The 22879-nt window shown below is 36.5% G+C and overlaps 1 protein-coding gene across 2 annotated transcripts; it reads left to right on the forward strand.

The window, feature by feature from the left end:
* Positions 1 to 294: 294 nt before the first annotated feature.
* Positions 295 to 17064, forward strand: LOC115507446 (putative P2Y purinoceptor 10). Of its 2 annotated transcripts, none has more exons than XM_030305796.1 (2): positions 295 to 385; positions 15632 to 17064. In XM_030305796.1, the coding sequence occupies exon 2, from the start codon at positions 15684 to 15686 to the stop codon at positions 16668 to 16670; it is 987 nt and encodes a 328-aa protein (XP_030161656.1). In that variant the 5' UTR covers positions 295 to 385; positions 15632 to 15683; the 3' UTR covers positions 16671 to 17064. The 2 variants fall into 2 exon arrangements, with proteins under 2 accessions (XP_030161656.1, XP_030161655.1); XM_030305795.1 differs by lacking the exon at positions 295 to 385 and adding an exon at positions 13515 to 13666.
* The last annotated feature ends 5815 nt before the right edge of the window (positions 17065 to 22879 follow it).

A 22879-nucleotide genomic window follows, 5' to 3' on the forward strand; every position in this document is an offset into this window, starting at 1 on the left:
ACCAAAATCCTATCTTTCCATGGAGATTCTAATGAGACAAATAGACATGTGAGTTGTGTTGGAAAGAGATAGGGTGAGGGACAGTAAGGAAGGCTGTATGCAGCTATGGTTTGATTTTGTACAGGCTTTGACTCCATACTCTTTGAATTTATCTGTTAAATGAAATAAAAATGAAATAAAACTTAAGTACTGTCATCTGCTCAAGGGACTTACCTTTGGTCTGTACAAATAAGGTTTCTGTGGTGAGACACCAAATGAACTCAACTTCCTCTTTCAACAACAAATTTTTCAGTTATCAGCAGAATCTGTGCCGCCCAGAGTTAGGCTTTTTCACTCCCAACTCCCTGCAAAGAAACAGGAGTGCTAATCCCGACAAGGCTCCAGGGTAAGTTACAGCCTAGTATCTTGGAATTGGTGGTTCCATGTGGGAATATTGGTGAGGGCATGAAGATCCAGGATAGAGACAGATGTGGGACCAGTGTCCAACGTGAAAATGGCCACTGGTTTCTCATTTCAAATTTCTTACAGCAAGATCAATCGTGCTTGCCCTTGAGCCTGACTAGAGTACAAAGTCAGGGGCAATGCTATCAAGTACCCCACCATTCTTGAGGAGCATGGAGTATGTGATGCAGCTCACTTTTTCTAAGGGCTCTGTGGTTCTCCATCAACCAGGGAAGAGAGCACAAAGTGTTGATAAAACTGTGTTAAGTGAGACTCATTGAGACAACTTGACATTTTAAACTCAAAAAAGAGTACTTGAATATTTGTTTTGTGTAATTTATACAATTTCATAATGAAAAAAAGTTTTATGTATTAGGTCCTTATTTTGTTAAGTTTAGTTTTTCATATACACAAATAGCAAGTTTTTTCATGATAGAAGGAAAGAAAGATCATGGACTTTGGAATTGAAAGAGCTCTTAATGATTCAAATCTTTCATAATACAGATGGGAAAACTGAGAGTCAGTGAAATAGACACTTGATTTCGGATAAATGTGAAAGTAAATACACATGATTTCAGAGTGTGCTCAGGGATGTTTCTTAATCCTTTAAAAGTTGCTTTGTTAACTCTAGCCCTTCTGTATAGAAGAACCCAAAGGAGAGGCACCTATCTTTTAAGTGATTATTGTTCTTATTACTCTGAGTAGTAGAAACCTCTTTGGTTCTGAGCCAAGATGACTGAGTCAAAAGGAAACTTCTGCTGGGGAGTCCTTAAGGGTGGATTGTGCCATGCTTTTTGGTACCAGGATCATTGTGGATAGAATAATAAACTTTGTTGTGCTTTTGGTGGGGAGTAGTCTCAGTCCCTAAGTCCTGTCAGTGGGAACATTTTTATTTTGATTGCTTAAATGGATGGAGGGTGTCACTGCCATTTCTATTAACTGAGTAGCTTATCATTTAGCAATTGTTACACAGTAAAATTATTCAGTGCTGAAATAGGTGATATGCTGGTATACTGAGGTGGAAAAAGGCCTGAACTAAGAATCAGGTAATGCATTCAAGGTAATGGTCTTTGCCATGATTCTTGTTGAACAAAGGTCCTCCTTTGGTTAAAAGCAGTTCTTATTGGGGTTCAACTAGGAAAGTTGTTAATTCATGTTGTACAGACTGCTCAAACCCTGGAAGTGGTGGAGCATAAGACTGAAAAATGGGTGATCATACTTCTGGGTGATTTCTGTTGGCTTTTCATGGCTAGTTATGTTTGGGATAACTCAAATGATACCCTAATAGGCAGGGAAGTCTATACCCTTCAGTCACAGCTCAAGCAAAGAGGACAGAGCTGTCTGTTGCAAAACCACTCTAAGAGGCCCAACAATCAGGACAATGACTGGCAGAGAGTCTGCTTTACTTAAAAACTTTTGGTCAAGAAGTTTCCTTACATTGAGGTCAAATTATTTTGCAAGGAAGTTTTTACTTAGTATTGGTTTGCATGCATCACAGGAAGAGTGATGGAGTAGGTGGATCAATAAACACAGAATCAAAAAGACTTGGTCCTAACTCAAGTTCTGCCAATGACTCGCTGCGTGGCCTTGGTCAAGTTGCTTCATTTGTGTAGGTCTCAATATTCTCACTTGTAATAAAGGGAAGAGCTTAGAACAGATGGTCTTTACTTTCCTTCATAACAATGCAATGATTTGACTCTAGGCTCCTAGGTACCTGAGAAAAGTGACATATCATTAAGTGGTAAATAACAGGGCCGTAACATGAAAATTTCATTAGAGGGGACTTTCTGGAAATATAATCTAGATCATAAATGGAACCCAGTAAACTTTGTCAAGGACTATTATATTTCATTCAGAATAATGTTATCGTGAGAACTTCAACTTTTAGACCACAGGCAAATTTTTTTGTAATTAATTTCCTTTTTTAATGAAAAACACAACAAGCGAACTAGGCCTTAAATCTGACTTCCACAATGATATTGTCACCCAATCAGTATTACTCAATCTTTTAAGACCAAAGTATCCTTTGAGAAACATAAAAATGTCACTACAAGGTTATTATGGACTTCTGTCCCTAGGAACCAGACCCTGGACTCTTAGAGATGTTTTTTTTTTAATTTTTTTAGCGTTTTATTTATTTTTGAGACAGGGAGAGACAGAGCATGAACAGGGGAGGGTCAGAGAGAGGGAGACACAGAATCTGAAACAGGGTCCAGGCTCTGAGCTGTCAGCACATAGCCCAACGCAGGGCTCGAACTCACGGACTGTGACATCATGACCTGAGCCGAAGTCCGCCGCTTAACCGACTGAGCCACGCAGGCGCCCCAATGGACTCCTAGAAAAACCTGCCCCTTTACACTGACATTTTCCAAATACTGCATGCTCAACAGCCACGAATATTGTGTAGATCTGTATTTTCAACAGTTTGTATTATAAGAACAATGATTTTGATTTACAAATATATTTACTATAATAAGGGATATTCTTTTTTAAAATAACACATGCTTTCCAGCCTTCTACTTTAAGAAATTTTATTTTAGCTCTGTTAGCCGTCTCTCACAACTATACATTTTTGGGGATTTTCTAAACCCATAAAAGTACAGTATCTAACCAAAAACCCATGGAGATTACTTTCTATACAAGTAAAGGGGAAATGAACTACCATTTATTTAATTTCTACTGTGTACCAGACATGGAAATAGGTCATTTCATGTACATTTTCCATTTAATCTTCACAACAATCTATGTTGCAGGGACTATGATCTTACTTTTATAAATGAAGAAACTGAAGCCCACGAATATGAATTAAGACATTTCAGGCTAGTCAGCTGATAACTGAGTTAAGATATGACCCTAGTTCTGCCCAAAGAACCTGATTCCTGCTACCTCCAAAATACTGCAACTGCAAAAGTGATATATAGTTAAGCATCTTTCCCAAATGATTAAAAATATAATACAGATGCATGAATGACAGTTAAATTCAAACATTTAAGATTTGTTTGTCAATAGTGTAGTTACTTTAATTCATTTTAGGGATGAAAATAATTTTCACTTCTTCTAATTTATAGAAAAAAATGTCTAGACTTACAGGATATATACAAAGCTTAGTGTTTCTGATGTCAAGTGGGTAATTTAGAGTTGATTCTAATCAATTCAGGAGATAACAGGGTTCCAAATTCAAGTTATTCTTCTTCAGCTGTGACTGTGAGTGATTGAACAAAGGACACCATGGTCATATGGGTCAGACTGGCATAGGTAATAAATGTGAGACTTTTAAGGTTTAAAGAAGGAAAAGGTAAAGTAAGACAAAGCAAGTTAGGTTTCCAAGTGGCTTGTAAAGGTTGCCCCCTAGAGAGTGGGAGGGAACCCCCTTCAGAAACCATTCCTTATTTAATTTTCCCTTGTTCTCCAAAGATGGCAACCTCACATACTGGCCCTATTGTCAAAGAAAATAGAAGAAACAAATTTTATAAACATGCTCACTTAACAGTATTAGTGACTTAATGATAAGGGGTGGAAAGAGGGGGAGGACCGACACAGTGAAGATTTGTAGTGTTGTACAGGAAGAGCAGTCACCTTAGTACTGGAAACCTTGGTTTCACTTTCCTCACTCTGCCACATGCTAACTTTATGTATTCAGGTAAATAAGGTCATTTCTCTGAGCCTCATTTTTCTGATCCTTAAGATAGAGATAATATTCACTGACCAGGTTATTCACAACCTATACCTTTACTAATGATTAACAGCAATTATTGGTGCAATAATGGTTTGCAAAGTATAAATCAGTAGGTGGGTTGAGATGGTGGTTGCTGCATTAATGATGACAGTGGCAGTGCTGGTAGTATTATTTAGATACAGGGGTTGAGAGGAACCATGCTCATAAAATCATGGCAAGTTAGGGCTGGGAGTTAAAATCATCCAGTTAAAGTTGTCATATTTTAATAATGAAGGAAATGAAAACCACAGAAAGGAAAAGGCTTAGCAGGGCAACACAAAGAACATTTGAATAGTTACTAGGACCCACATGTCTTAGCTCCAAATCCAGTGCTCTTTTTCAATATATACTAATGCTTTTAAGTCTTTCCCAACCTAGGGCAAATATTGTCACATTCATATCACTACTGTTATAAAGAAACTGTTCTAGTACTCTATTCACAGATCTATTATGGTTTGGGTTCATAGGCAAATCTTCATAAAGATCCCTCGTTTTGATGCAATACTATGATGACACCTGGTGGGCAGTCATTTGCCATCTATGCGTAGATATAAAAAAAAGCACTAGAACTAGAATTGAGAATAACAGCCTTATATATTTGATGGGCACTCTTATTCATAGAAATGCAACTTAAAATATCTTTTTGTGAAAAAAGTTGTTTGTATTATAATTTTAGCTTTCTTTGCTCATAAATTACATTTACAACTGAAATCATAATAGCTGTGACTTTAATAAACTTAATCCTGTTGAGCCTACATTTTCTGATCTCTAAAAGGTATAATAGTAATTAACTCAGAGCTCTTACAAGGATGAGGTAACATGAATAGTACTCGGATAGTGACTGACAGGATGCATGCGAAAACTTCTTGGATTTAGCATTTCACTGAAACTTAGAAGTCTGGTATGAATTCTGATGACATAATAATATAAGTTACATTGGCTCTACCATTGTGAAACCACAGCATTGAGATGGTTGGGATGCAAAACTACTTTTGGTTACATGTTATTGGCAGCTCCTAAGTTTTTGGATTCAGCTCCATTGAGTTATATTTAAAGACCCAACATACCTTTATGTTCTGAGACAACAGACCATTTCTCTTCATTTCCATAAAAAGAATGTTTAATGACCATATTCTTACTTAAGCTTAAAATCCTGTTGGATTTTAAATAAAAATCCAGAATTGCACGCTTTGGAACTCTCAGATGTCCATCTTTATTAGACTCTAACCTTATTTTCCTTGCTTTGACCATATATTCAGTAGTAGAGGAGACCATAACTGTGCCTATTCTCCATACTCTTGTCTTTACAAACCAATGTGTATAAACTTATTGCATACCTAACCGTCTGCTAAGACAAGTGAATAACATAAAAGTCTAAGATACAGAGTCCTCCCTCAGAAAGACTACATTCTTATAGTGCAGGCTATAAGTCCTTATAAGGGTATTATAAATGTACAAAGGAGGAAGTCAGAATAGGGTTTCCCAGTGCATGGGAAAGATTAGAGTTGAGAGAGAGTAAAATATTGACCTTTGAGATAAGATCCAGGAAGAAAGTTCCCATTAGGGTTTAGCTTCTATCATCATATTCCTCTTTCAAGAGAAGAGGCATCTGTCATCATGGTCCTGGATTTTGGTTTAAGCAGCATGTACCTTGGACATAGCACTGCACACTGGAGTGACCAAGGGCATTTACTTCTATAATGCTGGTATTGGAGGCACTAAAAATTCTGTTCTTATTTCTAAGTGGTTCACAACTACAGAGCTAAGGGCTGAAGTATATGCTGAGGATGTGGCATTTTCACAGGTTATAATTTACCTGGAATTTATTGTCAGTGTGGTTTTGGTTAGATGACTTGATTATGCAACAACAATGAGATTAAGCCCTTGGGATTAATCCCTACATGGGCCGGTTAACAGCAATTGGTTTACTAGTGCTATATGTTTAGCCTTGTTATAGAGTTAGAAAGATAAATTTGTTTAAATTTATTTAACAAATAAATTTAGTTTATTAGATTCCAACCTTATTTTCCTTGCTTTGACCATATATTCAGTAGTAGAGGAGACCATAACTGTGCCTATTCTCCATAATCTTGTCTTTACAAACCAATGTGTATAAACTTATTGCATGCCTAACCGTCTGTGTGGAGAGATTCATAAATAGTTACACAATATAAGAGTTGTTACAAAGCAGTATATTTTTTTCAGTCAAAATATTGACTTAATGACTATGTGCCAATCATTCTGCTAGATTCTGGAGATTTAAAAATGATTAATATGTGGTTTTAGTCTTCAAAATTCTCATGGTTTAGTAAGAAATACAGAAAAAAATGGAAACATTTGATATAATGCAATGAGTGTATTATTAAAGCAATTCCTATGGTGACATGGTAGCCAAAATTTGCATTTTTATACATCATTTTGATACCATAGTAGATAATAATTTTTAACAGGGCAATCCTTGAGGGAGGTAGATCAGTTAATGAATGTTTCAATAATCCAGAGAAAGAAGAGAGAGTGTGACAGGGAGGGAGAGAAAACTTGGTTGATTGAAAGAGAGAGAAGAAAGACTCTAGGATTATTCTAAGAATTCTGATAGTGGTGTATAAGTAAACGTTCAGGGAATATGATGACTTTTGTTTTGGACATATTCATTTTGAGATGCCTGGGAGACATTCATATGTGAATTTTCAGCTGGACGCTGGACAAAATGGGTTTATATCTTAGGATAGGCCAGTCCTGGACATAGAGATATGAAAGTCATCAGAATATGGGTGGTAACTTAAGCCATTAAAGTAGGTGATGTTACTCAGCATTAAGGTGATGAATAAGAAGAGAAGAGGCAGACCTAGGGAAAGCAAACAGCTGAAGGATGTGAAAAAATTAAATAAACCATGATGGAAACTCAGTGTAAATGAACAAGAAGTTAAGAGAATTAAAAAATCATTGTTTGAAAGCCAAAGGAAGAGAACTTTGCAAAAAGATGGAAGTGGTCAGACTGTATCAAGGGCAGCAAAGAAGCCCTGCATGATTTAGCAATGTGGTGGTCACTTGTCACTTTTGCTAAAGCAGTTTCAGTGAGGTTCTGAGGGCATATACACCACCTTCGAGTGCATAAAGAATGGATATAAAGTGAGGAAAAGGAAACAACAAGGGTAAACAACTATTAGGAGTTTATTTTAAAAGATTAAAAAAAGTAACAAATAGCTAGAATAAGATGCATATAGAAGAGAAGAATTATTTTGGGGGTTGGTGAGACTTGATGACACAGATCTAACTGAGAGTGAAGGAAAGGATGATGATCTAGAATAAATGGGAGCAATTAATGAAAGAGGATCTTGAGAGATATAAAATGAATTAATTTTTAACGTTTATTTACTTTTGAGGGGGGCTCAAAGGACAGAGAGAGAGAGGGAGACACAGAGTCCGAAACAGGCTTCAGGCTCTGAACTGTCAGCATAGAGCCCGACGTGGGGCTCGAACTCATGAACCATGAGATCATGACCTGAGCCCAAGTCAGATGCTTAACTGACTGAGCCACCTAGGCACCCCTAAAATGAATTGAGAGCATGGTAATTCATCTTGAGCAACGAGAAAAGTAGCTGTGTTGGGAAGAAAGATGCAGTAGTATATAAGATTATGTGTTGGGAGGAGACAGTAGATGAAATTGAGTTTCTTCTCATCCAACAACCTCAACGTTGTCTGTGATTTAAGAAGTTAAGACTCTGCTGAACAGTTTGTGGGAATGCAAACTGGTGCAGCCACTCTGGAAAACAACATGGAGGTTTCTCAAAAAGTTTTTGTTTTTTTTTTTAAAAAACTACCTTATGACCCAGCAATTATATTAGTAGATATTTACCCAAAGAATACAAACATAATTCAAAGGGATATATGTTTACAGATGTTTACAGCAAAATTATCTACCATAGCCTAATTATGGAAACAGCCCAAATGTTCATCGACTCATGAATGGATAAAGAAGTGGCATATATAATATATATATATATATATATATAATATATATATATTATATATATATATATATATAATGGAATATTATTCAGCTATAAAAATAGAATGAAATCTTTCCATTTGCAATGACATGACATGAATGGAGTTAGAGAGTATAATGCCAATCAAAATCAGTCAGAGAAAGACAAATACCATATGATTTCACTCATATGTAGAATTTAAGAAACAAATGAGCAAAGGGAACAAAAGAGAGAGGCAAAACAAAAAAAAGACTGGGTATTGTATGGAAGTGTTGAATCACTATACTGTGCACCTGAAACTAATATTACACTTTGTTAATGAACTTGAATTTAAATAAAAACCTTAACAAAGTCTCTGCTGGGAAAGGTGGTAGATGGGAGAGTAGGAGAGAAGAAACTTTAGTAAAGTTGTGAAGCTGTTGAATGGCCACCATGGAAATGAAAGAAGATAGTAATCACTGGTGTGCAAAGAAAGGCTGAAGCAAAAAGTCTTAGGCTAGAGTCATAAATTTCTAGTTTTTGCACTCCAAATAGATCCTAGTATTTTTAATAGGAGCATTCAGCAGATTGGATAGTAAAAAAAGAACACGGATTGTGGACTTGATCTTCAATTAAGACATTGCCAGTCTCATACAGCAAGAGAATGGTGAATAAGGAAGTTGAGGTTTTTTGTGTAAGAGTAGTTGGTTTGACCATTTAATCTAGGCTCAGTAAGGAAGGAAGTAAGATAAGGGAGGGTGCTAGGTTGGCCATCAGAAATGGAGGGATTTAAATATTTAAGGTCTCTGGGAGTGTATGATGCATGCTAGTATGGTACAATTTGCAGTGAAACTTAATAATTATACTGTTGATGAGTCAATAATTGAAAAGGCTAGCCAGAGAGTACAAATTTGAAAAGTCCCAGGATAAGGAAGAGGTGAATTGGCTCAGATTGTCAGGAGAGGTGAATGCTATGTGCTACTAATCTGAAAGGGCTTTGGAAAAGTGCAAAACTTTGATATCTCTTTCTAAAATTTCACACATTCTATAACTGAATTTATCTTTGAATCCTCAAACAATGTCCCAAACTGGTCAATTCCATAACTGAATTTTACTTGAAATTCTAATATTCCTGCCATAACAAGTTCAGAGTTGTTGTTTTCACCTCAACTGTTGTACTAATAAGGTGATCAACTATACTGTTCGCCTTGCACTTTCACAGTTTTAGCCCTGAAAATCCTGTCTCAGGAAACCCTCAGTCTTAGGTAAACCAAACTGTTGGTCACTCTACAAATTCCCAAATGATACGGATTTCCTGTCTGACATGGCCCATCTTTCCAATCAATTTCTACACTTTTGCCAGAGTGATTATTTTAAAACATCAGTATGGTAATATGACTGTCTTCCCAGAATCCTTTAGAGATTTTTGCTAAAACTCTCCATGATTGGGTTGCATCTACCTTTTTAGTCTCTTTTCCCTTCTACTCCCTTCTCCCATTCTCACCTCTCATTCCACCTTCCCTACCATCTCACTGTTTTTCAGCTGGACTAGGACACCTATTATTGCTACCTATGTCATTTATTTTTATAGTTTGGGATGTTTGAATTCTATTTATTCATTGCTGGAATTCTTCCCCCATCCTTTCTTCTCCTGTACCCTGCCCACCCAAATTGTTTGTTGAAAATGGACTTTAATCTTTAAGTTGAACATCCAATCCTCTTCTGTGCAGGATTGGTTTCTACTCCCACAAAAACTTCTTTGTTTTCTCTTTCATGGCATGTTTCAAAAATCTATTATGGCTAGTTATTCTTATGTCTATCTCTCTTAAATGACTGTAAACATTTTGAGAACAACAGTCATGCACTACATTTCGCTGAAATTTCCCACCTCAATCTACCATTCTTAGCAATTAGCATATTGGATATACTCATAGCAGAATTTTAATTTGCTGTATGAAGTCATAAATTTCTGAATCCCAGATGAATAGTATTGGTAATACCCAGTGCAGGCTTTCTTGAAGAGATGAAACTTCACCAAAGCCTTAAAAGGGTATTAGGATTAAAAAAAAAAGTGTATAAGTCAGGCAAAGTACGTTAACTTTATCTCTTCCTCAGTCACCATCTCTGTTTTTCTTTCCAACCCTGTTCCTAAAGAGATCAATAAGAAAATGAAGATGGCATGCCACAAGTGCTATTTCTTCTGGCTTGAGGTGCTCTATCTCTCAGAATTCAAAAAAAATCAGTCTGATATGGTAGAAAGAGCATTGAGTAAGAGGCCTACAAGTTTGGCCTCTGGTCTCACTTTCACCATATTCTTACCCTGTGAGCTTGAAGTGGGTATTTAATTGTTTTTAAATTCATCTCATTGTCAGTTAAACACTATGGTAAGGGTATTACTGGTATCTGTCTCACTTATTTCATAGGGATGATGCTATGATAATATGAGGATTTGTTATCACCTATGTAATTTACTGCAATTCTTGTGATGCACTGATTATGATGTTGGAGATTTTAAAAATATTTCCCCCACCAGACCAGAAGTTTCTCAGAGACACAGAGCAGAAGGTTCTCAGGGACAGAGATTATGGCAGATAATTCTGTATTCTCCACAGAACCTAGCACAAAGTTTATAAGATTTTGTTAATTAAATATATATTGATTAAGCAGCCAGAGTTCTCAAAAATCTATGGAAAAAATAGAGTCATTTTCCCTTTATGCTTAGTTTTAATGAGTGGAGAGCTTTGGGGATTGCAGATGCATCCTCACTCTCCTTTTAGTCCCTATGCATAGGTGGGTAGGAAGTTATTTGCTGATTAGATGAGGCAGTTTTACCCTTTGCAGAATGACAGCCTAGAAACATAAAGGGTTACAATATTTTTAGAAGAAGGCCACAAGTACTAGCTTCTTTCTGAGGTCCAGATAATGCTCTTAATGATACTCTGAGAACTTGGGTGGTACTGGTTCATACCCATAGGATATGTCTGACCACTTGTGATTTCTAAATTAATTAGTTTGCTTCTCTCTCAACCTTCTACAGGTATGAATTTTCTGAATTGAAAAGGATAGGTGCAAGGTATGTTGATGATAATAACCCAAATCAAAAAAACATCCTAGGGAAATCAGGCAGCAGAAATGTATTAGTTGACATATCTGAGTTTGCATTTTTGCCTGAGGCTTCCAAATAAGGACTTCAAGCTGCTCTGTAGTAAGCTGCTCTGGCTATATGGTGATTAACATAGCACATCTTGTTATGGCGCTAGTGAAGCTAATGGCACAGTGGATGAAAAAGCCAATAGACAAGTAAACAAACATTTAAATTACAAATGTTGATGCTATGAAGAGAAGGAACAGATGGTTTGAGTATATAATGATGTGCAGGACTGCCTAGATAGTATTGGCAGTGGCAGTCTCTGATCTGAAAACTGAGATTAAAAGGAACCAGGCATGAAAATCTTGAGGGATATAGTCGCAGACAGAAGAAATATATGTAGAGGGTGTTGTCAGAAAAAAAAAGTTTGGCTTGTTCTAGAAACTGAAAACATCTCAGTGTAGTTAAAATATAGAGAATGAGTAAGATAATGGAACAAAGTGATGTTGAAGGGCACAGGAGACATATTAGCTATGGCCTTTAGGCCATGGTGAGAAGTTTGGCTTTCATACAGTGGAAAGCCAGCAAAGAATTTTATAGAGGAGAATGACATATATCAAAGAAAGTTTATTTGGGCCACCATATAGAAAGTGTTAGAAGAGGTTAGTAAGTTCCAGGACAAAGGTAAGAGAGTGTGGAAACAAGCATAGGCTCTAATTCTAATACCCTACCTCTATACTATGTAAGTTTTGTGACTGGCAAAACTTATTTAACCTCTTTTCATCTCAGTTTCCTCATCAGTAATATGGAAATAATCATAGGGCTGCAATGAGGACTAATGAGATAATATGTGAAGAGTGCTTAGCCTGCAAATAAATGGTAGCTTTCAGTAAATCATGGCCAAAATTAATATTAGTGTTATACACAGTATGGAGAATGGACTTCAGGGGGCTAAGACTGAAGTGCAGGGAGTCTGGTAAATCAATCTGTTTTAGTAGTCAAGAGGAATGATGACAGTAGTGTAGATTAGGATGGCAACAGTGGAAGTGTAGATGGATTGTACAGATTTTTACATGGGAGAATCACCCCATTTTCTGATTGGATATGGAGGAAATATAGTGATATGGGTTGGATAAATCCCTACTCTCCAGGTTGAGTGTCTGGGAGGAGAGTCATGGAGCTTACTGAGAAGGGGAATTCAGACACAGGAGTGAATCACCAATATTATACATTTTTCTGAGACAGGAAACAAAGATATGTGTAGGTGGAAGGGGAGAAAAATTGACAACAGAGGTAGCACAAGCCACCTGGAAATAGTCAACAACAGGGCTAGAACCAAAGAGAAACAGAGACAGTGGCAAGAGCAGAGACAGAGAGAAGGAACACACTCCAACTTTAGCCCTTCCATTCAGCATTTTTCTGTGAGCGGCTTCTTAGGTTGTTCTCCTTTCTTAAATTTCAGAAGTGTCACAGATTGTCCACAGCAAGCTAAATGTCCCCTGAGAGAGCTTATATTTCTGTCCTGCCCAAAACAAATTCCCCCAGCTTCACCCTACCTTGGGAATTTTACATTTAATTGTCACCAGATTTGGGGCAAAACCATCCTATCTTCCCTTCAGTCTAGACAAGAGATTTTGGAAAGCAGACCATGAAAATCTCTAAGCTCACATTAAACTGAATTGCAAAGGCATAAAAACCCACAGAAAAAAGAAGGTGTGAATTTGATCTCTAGTTTGCTGTTCTGGCTTAAGAGGTTTCTGTTATTTAACACAGAGGTGTGAATAGAACATCCCCCTTTAGTAAGTGAAACTTTCTACACCAGTGAAGCAGGAACAAATACCCAGGTCTATAAAGTACAAAAGTGGAAGTGTGACTTGGGTGGGTGTGAGATGTTCTCAGTTCTTGGAACTGTAGTGCACGTTATGCATCTTCCCTTGCTTTCTCACAGTTTTTGTATGGATAATAGATAATAGTAGAAACATTGCCAATAATGAAATCAAAGTGGTTGTTGAGGATGGATGGGTGTTATATGTGGGGAAAAGTGTTTTGTTATATCTTATTAGCCTAATTAAAGTAATCCTAGTGTTATAATATTATGAAGTCTTACTATGGAATTTGAAAGGTTCTTCTATAATGTACCCTCCAGATGTCATAAGCCCCATTCTATTAAGTAGTCCCTCCTAAGCAAGGAGAAGCAAGTGGTGTAGTAGAAATAGCATAGACTTTGGAGAAAGTAAGGCAAAATAGTATAATCCCATTTTTACTATTTTCTAGGTTTGTTACCTCAGAAAATTTACTGCATCTTTCTGAACCTCAATTACCTCATCTCTCATCTGCACATGAGAGTAATAATAGTACTTACCTCTTATGATGGCTGTGAGAATGACATTGGATAAATTCATGTGAAAAATCTCATTGCAGATTCTGGAGTGCATTGCTAATAGTCACATCATGGTAATTATTTCCTCTTTTCACCTGTGAACATCCTTCTACCTTCTGTTCAAAGTCATACATACATAAGCAAGATGACTGCATGACATTTCAGGAGATATCACAGGCCAAGTAGGGAGCATAAAATATTAAGGGAGGGAAAGTGAAAGTAATGGTAGAGTAATGGTAGCTCAGAATGTTGACTCTCTTTTATATGTGAATTAATTGTTTGGGGTTCTGTTTTTATTTGTGTATTTATTTTTAAGTTGTTAATGTTTATTTATTTTTGAGAAAGAGACAGAGTGAGAACAGGGGAAGGGCAGAGAGAGAGGGAGCCACTGAATCTGAAGCAGGCTCCAGGCTCTGAGCTGTCAGCACAGGGGCCAATGTGGGGCTCAAACTAACGAACCCTGAGATCATACCCTGAGCCAAAATTGGTTGCTTAATGGACTGAGCCACCCAGGTGCTCTTGGGTTTTGTTTTTAATTCAAATTTCTATTCCCTGCAATAAGACGTAAAATGATATAGGAAGTGATTTCTGCTCCTTATGAGGAGAATCTAAAAGGAAACCACTCTTTTGGTTTGTAAACTTACTTAAAACAGAAACAATTAAAAACAAAAGTGCTATTCCACCTAAGGAACAACTTCACTCCTTTATTTCTTCCACGTTTAGCTCTAATTGCAGTAAACATTCCTGCAATATGAACAGAAGCTATGTTTGTAAAATTTGTTTTGGAGAGGAAAACAAATGAAGAGAAGGATGTAAGGATATAAGTATTAGGCACCTTGTACTCCCATTTGAAGTCCCAGATCTTCTGTTTACTAGCTTTGTGTCTCTAATAAACCTCTCTCTTGGCCTTACTTCTTCTACATGTATTATGTGATGGCAGAATTAAATAATTTTAAAGGTTCTTTTCAGTGTAAAATTCTATAAGAGTGTTAAAGTAAAATAATGAAGTTGTTGCTTTCTTATTATTTGCAGGCAGCTTGCATAAATCCATGACCAGACCTTGGGAAGTCCTAAAGATTACTTTATATTCTCCATGTTCTACATATAACAAACAATAAAAACCTCACTGAAGCATAAAATAAGATTAAGGGAATTAAATTTTTAAAAACTTTATGGTGACTATTTGAATGAAATAAGTATTAAGTTTCAAATTGTTTCCAAAAAATGATTTTGTGGTCTATGTTGCTGGTTCCCTAATCAATGTTTACTGTGACTTTTGAATCATTTGCCATGTCCATGATGTTACTCCAGTACAGAATTCCTGGCAGAAAATTCCAGATCACATAAGGAGAATTCCTAGTTCAGCCTATAAACTCATGCATTAATGATATTTTTCATGTAAATTGGAATATACCCTAAGGCAAAAGAGAGAGAGAAAGAGATTTTAAGAAGTACCTATGCTATTGTGATAGAATAATAAGGAGGTAGTGTTCTCAAAGTTTTGAAACTTAGCCAGCATTAGCAATGCAGGCTTAAGTGGCAGGGCCATTTTCAAAGTGCTAGAGTACCAAGGTAGGAAGTCAGAACCCAATGGACCAGGTGGTAGACAAAAGAGAAGAAAGGGGACATAAATGGTGAGGTTGGATTTCTATCATTGCAATTGTAAATGAGTAAGCAGTATTCACATTAACCAGGCCTTGGGGCAAGAAAAATTTGGATACAAAAGGAATAGACTGAAATACCATACTTTTTTTGTGGTGGTGAGACCACTAGAGTAAATATTTCAGGATGTCCTTGCCTGCAAGACACAATTTAGACAATCTCAAAGGTCAGTTTGGGGACAATTGCATGGTTTTCAAACTGATTCATTAGGTGACCTTGGATCATTTACATATCTTCCTTGAGCATCTGCTCTTTCATCTGTAAACAAGTCTTTTCTAATTTTAATATTTTGTTCTCTTTAAGTATAAAAAAAGAATCTGGGTGTTGGCTATAGAACTTATTAGTCATTATATTCTTTTTTTTTTTCTTTCATTAAGGAGGGATTATAATTCCACGGCTTACCTTGATGAGTATACTGAAATATTCAAGATGGGTAGCAACAGTACCAGCAATGCTGAGACTGACTGCAATGCTACTAATGTGACATTTCAGAACTCCCTTTATGCAACTACCTACATCCTCATATTCATCCCTGGTCTTTTGGCCAATAGTGCAGCCTTGTGGGTTCTGTGCCGCTTCATCAGCAAGAAAAATAAAGCCATCATTTTCATGATCAACCTCTCTGTGGCTGATCTTGCTCATGTGCTTTCCTTACCTCTCCGGATTTACTATTACATCAGCCACCACTGGCCCTTCCCGAAGGCCCTTTGCCTGCTGTGCTTCTACCTGAAGTATCTCAACATGTATGCCAGCATTTGTTTCCTGACGTGCATCAGCCTTCAGAGATGTTTTTTTCTCCTCCAGCCCTTTAGGGCCAGAGACTGGAAGCGTAGGTATGATGTAGGCATCAGTGCTGCCATCTGGATCATCGTGGGAACAGCCTGCTTGCCATTTCCCCTTCTGAGAAGCACCTACTCATCCAACAACAATCAGTCCTGTTTTGCTGATCTTGGTTACAAGAAAATGAATACTGTGGCTTTGGTTGGAATGATTACAGTTGCTGAGCTGGCAGGATTTGTGTTCCCAGTAGTTATCATTGCATGGTGTACCTGGAAAACTACTATATCCTTGAGGCAGCCACCAATGGCTTTCCAAGGAATCAGTGAGAGGCAGAAAGCACTGCGGATGGTTTTTATGTGTGCTGCAGTTTTTTTCATCTGCTTCACTCCTTATCATATTAACTTTATTTTTTACACTATGGTGAAGGAAACCATCATTAGCAGTTGTCCCATTGTCCAAAGCACACTGTATTTCCACCCCTTTTGTCTATGCCTTGCAAGTCTCTGTTGTCTTTTGGATCCCATTCTGTATTATTTCATGGCCTCAGAGTTTCGTGACCAACTATCTCGCCATGGCAACTCTGTGACCCGTTCCCGCCTTATGAGCAGAGAGAGTGGTTCATCAATGATTAGCTAAAAATAAAATACGTTTTCAATTGTGACTTTAGCTATGTTTTCTAGCTTTTTCCAAAGGCCAGAATGACCAGCCAGACAATTTGTTTAAGAAATTTGTGAACAATGGAAATTTTCTTCTGTGATAATTGTGGTCACAAGGATGTAATGGTGGAGGCAGTGTAAGAAATGTGGGAGAGGAAGGAAGGATAGAGTTTGCTTGTTTCCTCTTTGAAATTCAAGATACTTTCTTAGACCTAGATCAAGTTTTTACAGATGTTTTCAACCAAATGGAGATTGTATATTTTATCTTAAACATTACTTCAGTAAATATATTGTTAATAAGATACAATAAATACATGAATCTTTTCCAAGATATAAAAGTAAATTTCTATTATATTAAAACTTTTATTTGTGAATGAGAGTAAAATTCGTCAATCTTTTTAAGAGATAAATAAATGCACAGGCAAAGGGGAAGTGACAATTGAGGCAATGTGTGCATAAATTTCAGGGCCACAAACCTATTACTGAATAAAGGGCATAGAAATTTTTTCACTCACTAAAAATCTATTGGATACCTATTGTATTCTGGTTACCAGAATTTCATGGGTACTTTCACAATTTAGCATCTCATCTGGTCCTTTTTTTTAAAAGTTTTAATGTTTATTCATTTTTGAGAGAGAGACAGAGTGTGAGCAGAGGAGAGGTGGGGCGGGAGGGGGATACAGAATCTGAAGGCTCCAGGCTCCAGAATCTACAGGCTCCAGGCTCCTAGCTGTCAGCACAGAGCTCAACATGGACTCAAATCCACAAACCATGAGATCATGTCATGAACCAAAGTCGGAGGCTTAACCAACTGAGCCACCAGCCTCCCCTCATCTGGACCTTCTAATAAATTTGTGGAAGTTTCCAATACAAGTGAATAAATAGAACCTCAGAGAGGTGAAATAACTTGCTTGAGTATAAACAGTGGTGAGCCAAAATTTTTTCCTGTATACACCATATATACTTAATTTATTCTTTCTATTTTTGTTGCTACTTTTACTAGCTCAATATTAAACTTTACGTTAAAGGTGAAGACACAGACCAAAGCTAAGCTGCATGAGACCAAGACCATTTCTACACATTTTGCTTGATATTATCTGAAAAGTCTGGGTTATTGGTATGGCATATAATGCTTCAAGCTACAAAGTATCAAATGATAGATAGGTTGTTCTAATACTGTCCCAATCTACAGTCTTAATGACCAGGGATATGAGACACAAATAGCTCATTCTTTCTTACTACATATATTTTAGGTCTTAATATATGTCATACAAAACCCATAAATAGATGAAATAAGGTTATAAAGCTGAGAGATGTAGAAATTCCTTATATATGGGTTTTATCGGATATATCATTTGCAAATAACTTCTGCTATTCAGTACATTGCTTTTTTGTTTTGTTTATGGTTTATTTCACTGTTCAAAATCTCTTTTATTTTCATGTAGTCCCAAGAGTTTATTTTGGTTTTTGTTTCCCTTGCCTTAGTTGACATATCTATAAAAATGTTGCTATGAGGGGGGTAGCCAAAAAAAAAAAAAAGCTGAGAGATGAACATCTTGTGAAATTTAGATGTTTTGGGAACTTTTTGGAATGTTTGTCTTATTAAACATTACTATACAACACTCTGAACAAATTTATGTTTATTGAGAAAATTCTCTGTGAGTAGAGCTCACAGAATTTTATTAGAAACCGAAAATATTATCACATAATAAATGAATGGGAGAGAAATATGTGTCCTCTTTCTGGCAATCTCCTTATCCTTATTTTTCTAGCAGTTATGTCTATTATTTCAGAGTCATTATGAGGGATTTGAATATAAGCAATCCTCAGCTTCTCAGGTTGTCATGTATGAAGCTCAATACATCACTCTCATCATTTATGCCCCAAATTTAAATAACACGGTCACTTTGCATGGAAGGAGGAGAAGCGAAGTGGTTGTCTTCTTCAGAATATCCACGTGAACAGGCAGCTAAAGAAGAAGGAGGGAAAACTAAAAAAGGAGAAATTAAAAGAAAAAAGAACAAGGTTTCTAGGGAGGAAGAGAGCTCTGTAATGATAAATTAATGAAACGAGTTTTCTTTTTTTAGTGTTTATTTTTGATGGAGAGAGAGACACAGAGATAGAGCAGGGGAGGGACATAGAGAGAGGGAGACACAGAATCCGAAGCACAGAGCCCGAAGCTGGGCTTGAACTCATGAACCGTGAGATCATGATCTGTGTGAAGTCGGGTGCTCAACCAACTGAGCCACCCAGGTGCCCCACTGAAACTGGTTTTCTTTTGCTTTATTAACCTACATCTGAAAACACTGCTTAAAGAAGGTTTCCAGATACGTTTGGAGTTAATGGAAGCATTATCAGAATGACTGTCTAGGCAGTCCCACTCTAAGGACATTATTTGGAAAGGAAATTATGTGGAACTATACATCCTGCTGTTTGTGGAGAAAATGTATTTCAGTTCTAAATACTCACACCTACTTTGAAGTTGTTGACTAGAGATAGTACTTCAAACACAAGATTTGTGGACTTGTGGTCTAATTAATAAATGTATCTTTCCTTTGGCTACCATAAAAGTAGAATCTTTGGGTTTTGACATATGAATCCCTATTGTAGTGAGACAGAAAAATATAACATTATAACAAAATATAACAAAATAAAGAATAACATTATCACAAAATATAACATTATAATAAAATATAACAAGATAAGGAATAACAATATAACAAAATAAGGAATGCTGGTTCTTGAATTTTGAAGGTCTGTATGCCTTTATTCAATGCTGGTGGAAAGGTAAATGCTTGATCTTATGAGATAACAGCTCAATAAATCAGTGAGATTGCTTTAAGGTATTACAATGAACAAGAGTCTTTTTTTTTTTTTTCAACGTTTATTTATTTTTGGGACAGAGAGAGACAGAGCATGAATGGGGGAGGGGCAGAGAGAGAGGGAGACACAGAATCGGAAGCAGGCTCCAGGCTCTGAGCCATCAGCCCAGAGCCTGACGCGGGGCTCAAACTCACGGACCGCGAGATCGTGACCTGGCTGAAGTCGGACGCTTAACCGACTGCGCCACCCAGGCGCCCCCAATGAACAAGAGTCTTAACACTTATCTGTATACCTATTACAGAGACATCATGCAAGACAAATAGGACAGGAAAATATATCTCCTTGAATCAGCTTTTCAAGAAGTCACTATAAAAAGCTTTACATATTTGCCTCAACATCTCTGAAAGATACTTGTCAAAATCTGCTTAGATATCATTCCGAATCTTATAATTCTGATAAAAGGCTCTTTAACCTAATAGTTTCATAAAAAGAAGATAGATATTTTTAGAGATATTTTGGTGCAACAATCTATATGACCTTAAATGCAATTTATTCATAATTGGTTATGCTGTTTAATTTTAGAAAGTTTTAATACTAGCACAGAGTACATATATAACACTTAACCATAAGTTAAATAGATTATGCTTATGTAGTATGTGGTCATTTCTATAAAAATGTTAAGCATAATGCTCTTACTTGAAAATTTAACTTTCTTACTATAAAATTACAGCTATGGGGAAATCGATTTCTCTTTACATTCTTTTGCACATTTTCTAGGAATACAACCCATCATAAAAGTAAACTTAGTGCTTAAAATATAAATTTAAAGCCTCATTTCTCTTTTAAGTAGTAAGTAGTTTAGGTATCATATTAATTATGGTTATTATTATTATATTATTATATATTAATTTAGGTGTCATATTAATCATATGGTTAAAAATATTTAACCATAATTTTCTTTTTGGAATAGAAAGTTGGTTTCAATTTTTCATATAGATGGTTTCCATTTTCATTGCTTTGTACAAGTAAATTACATGTGCAGAATTTTTGACGTACAGAATTGATAGAAAGGGAACAACTGGTTTGCAGAAGTTGAATTTCAAGTTGGTTTCTAAAGGGAAAGAAAGTCAGTACCAAACTTCCAGGAGATATTATTATACACTAACAGATTTCCTGATCTTCTGGGGTTGGGAGTAGATTTCCATGACCTGAAATGTTGGGTCTTACATGATGGATTTTTTTTTTTCAAGTTGTTGCCAAATACAGAGAAAAAAGTAAGGATTCTTATTGGAAAACTTCCCGAGCCAAAGGTAGAAAAGGAAAAAAGCTGGGAGGTGACTAATAACAATTACTGTAATTTGGCTGAAAATATACAAGAAATAACGAGGTTGTAAAATTTAGAGATCTGGTTCTAGGTCAAGATGAGGACATTGGGAGAACCTGTACTCACTTTCTCCCAAAGGCACACAAAGTCTAAAGCTGTATATATAACTATATATACAGTATATATAGATAACATGTGTATGATGCCTTGGTTTTTGCAGCTGTCATCCCGGAGATAACCCTTGAACACTTGGTTCTGGTGGCCAGAGAGTCTTGTGTTTCTGGGCTCCACAGGTCTGTAATGATTAGATAGTTCTTGACAGGTTACTATTCCCAAAGCACTGCACATGCAGCAAAATGAAACATACACCAAGCTATTCTGTGTAGCTTCTCCTGGAACTTAAGGCTTAAGGGTAGGTTTAAGGTTTGGCACACATCTAGGAGCTATAAAGTTGCACTCAGAAAACATAGGCTGGGAAACACCATTAGAATGCTGTATCTCTACATCACTGAAGCTCATTGGCATCTCCAAAAATAGAGATGCAGAGGCCCAGTTTTTCTGACTGTGCGCAGAGAACAAATCCAGCCTGGCTCTGGTGTCCTGTGGGGCTCACACTGGCAGTCTCATAGGACTGTATAGATTTGCGTTCTTTAAAAGACGTTGTCTGAGGGTCTGGCTTTTAATCAGACTAAAGCAACATCAAAGATGTTTTTCACATTCACATTATAAGAGTCCCAGAAGGAGAAGAGAGACAGAGACAGAAAATTTAAAGAAATAATGGCTGTCGGGTTGCCTGGGTGACTCAGTTCGGTTAAGCACCTGACTTCAGGTCAGGTCATGATCTCGCAGTTCAAGAATTCAAGCCCAGCATTGGGCTGTGTGCTAAAGGTCATGGCCTGAAACCTGCTGCAGATTCTGTGTTGCCCTCTCTCTCTGCCCCTGCCCCACTCGTTCTCTCTCTCTGTCTCTGTCTCTCTCAAAAATAAATAAATAAATAAATAAATAAATAAACAAACAAACATTAAAGAAATATTGGCTGAAAACATCCTCAACTTGAGGAAGGAGACAGACATACAGATATAGAATGTCCAGAGATTTACAAATAACATGAACCCAAAAAGACCCCCACCAAGACAGATTATAATTAAAATGTCAAAAGTTAAATATAAAGAAAAAAATCTTAAAAGTAACAAGAGAAAAATAAATCTAATGTTAGATACAAAACAAACCCCAAAAGACTATGAGCAGATTTTCCTAGCAAAATTTTTCAGGTCAAAAAGAATAACATGATATATTCAAAGTGCTGAAAGAAAAAAAAATCCCAACCAATAATAGTCTGTCTGGAAAAGTCATCATTCAGAATTGAAAGCGAGATGAATAGTTTTTCCATAAAAGGAAAAGCTAAAGGAATTCATCACCAGCATACCAGCCTTGTAAAAAATTATTAAAGAGACTTCCTTAAGCTGAAGAGATGATACACAAGAAAAGTAACAAGAAAACACATGAAAGTATAAATCACACTGATAAAGGTAAATACAGTAAATATAATACATTAGTCACTTATAAAGTTAGTATAAAGGTTAAAAGTCAAAAGTACAAATTAACTGCAATAACTAGTTAAAGAATATATAAGATAGATGAAATGATGCAAAATGTAACATCAAAAACAAAACATGGGAGGAGAGTAAAAGTGTAGGGCTTTAGAATGTATTCAAACTTAAGTCGTTATCAACTTAAAATAGACTATTATAAATATAAGGTGTTACATGAAGTCACCATAGTAGCCACAAAGCAAAAACTTAGAGTCAGAATAATATCACCAATATGGTGATATAAGTTGTTCCTGATTTCACCCACCCTCACCAGAAGAAAGACTAAAATTTTTCAAGAAAAGTAAAAGAATCTTAGATCACTGGGGTGATACTGAAGTACTCTCCTACACCACAGAGACCAAGACAGACTACATTAAAAGAGTAAGAGAAGTGGCTACACATTGACTACATTGTTCCTTCCCCAGGCCAATATAGCACCACACTGAGAGG

The sequence above is a fragment of the Lynx canadensis genome, chromosome X (assembly GCF_007474595.2).
Source record: "Lynx canadensis isolate LIC74 chromosome X, mLynCan4.pri.v2, whole genome shotgun sequence".
NCBI lineage: Eukaryota > Metazoa > Chordata > Mammalia > Carnivora > Felidae > Lynx > Lynx canadensis.

Excerpts from the sequence above, each read along its gene's own strand:
- LOC115507446 (XM_030305796.1), top strand. The coding sequence starts at position 15,684 with ATGGGTAGCAACAGTACCAGCAATGCTGAGACTGACTGCAATGCTACT.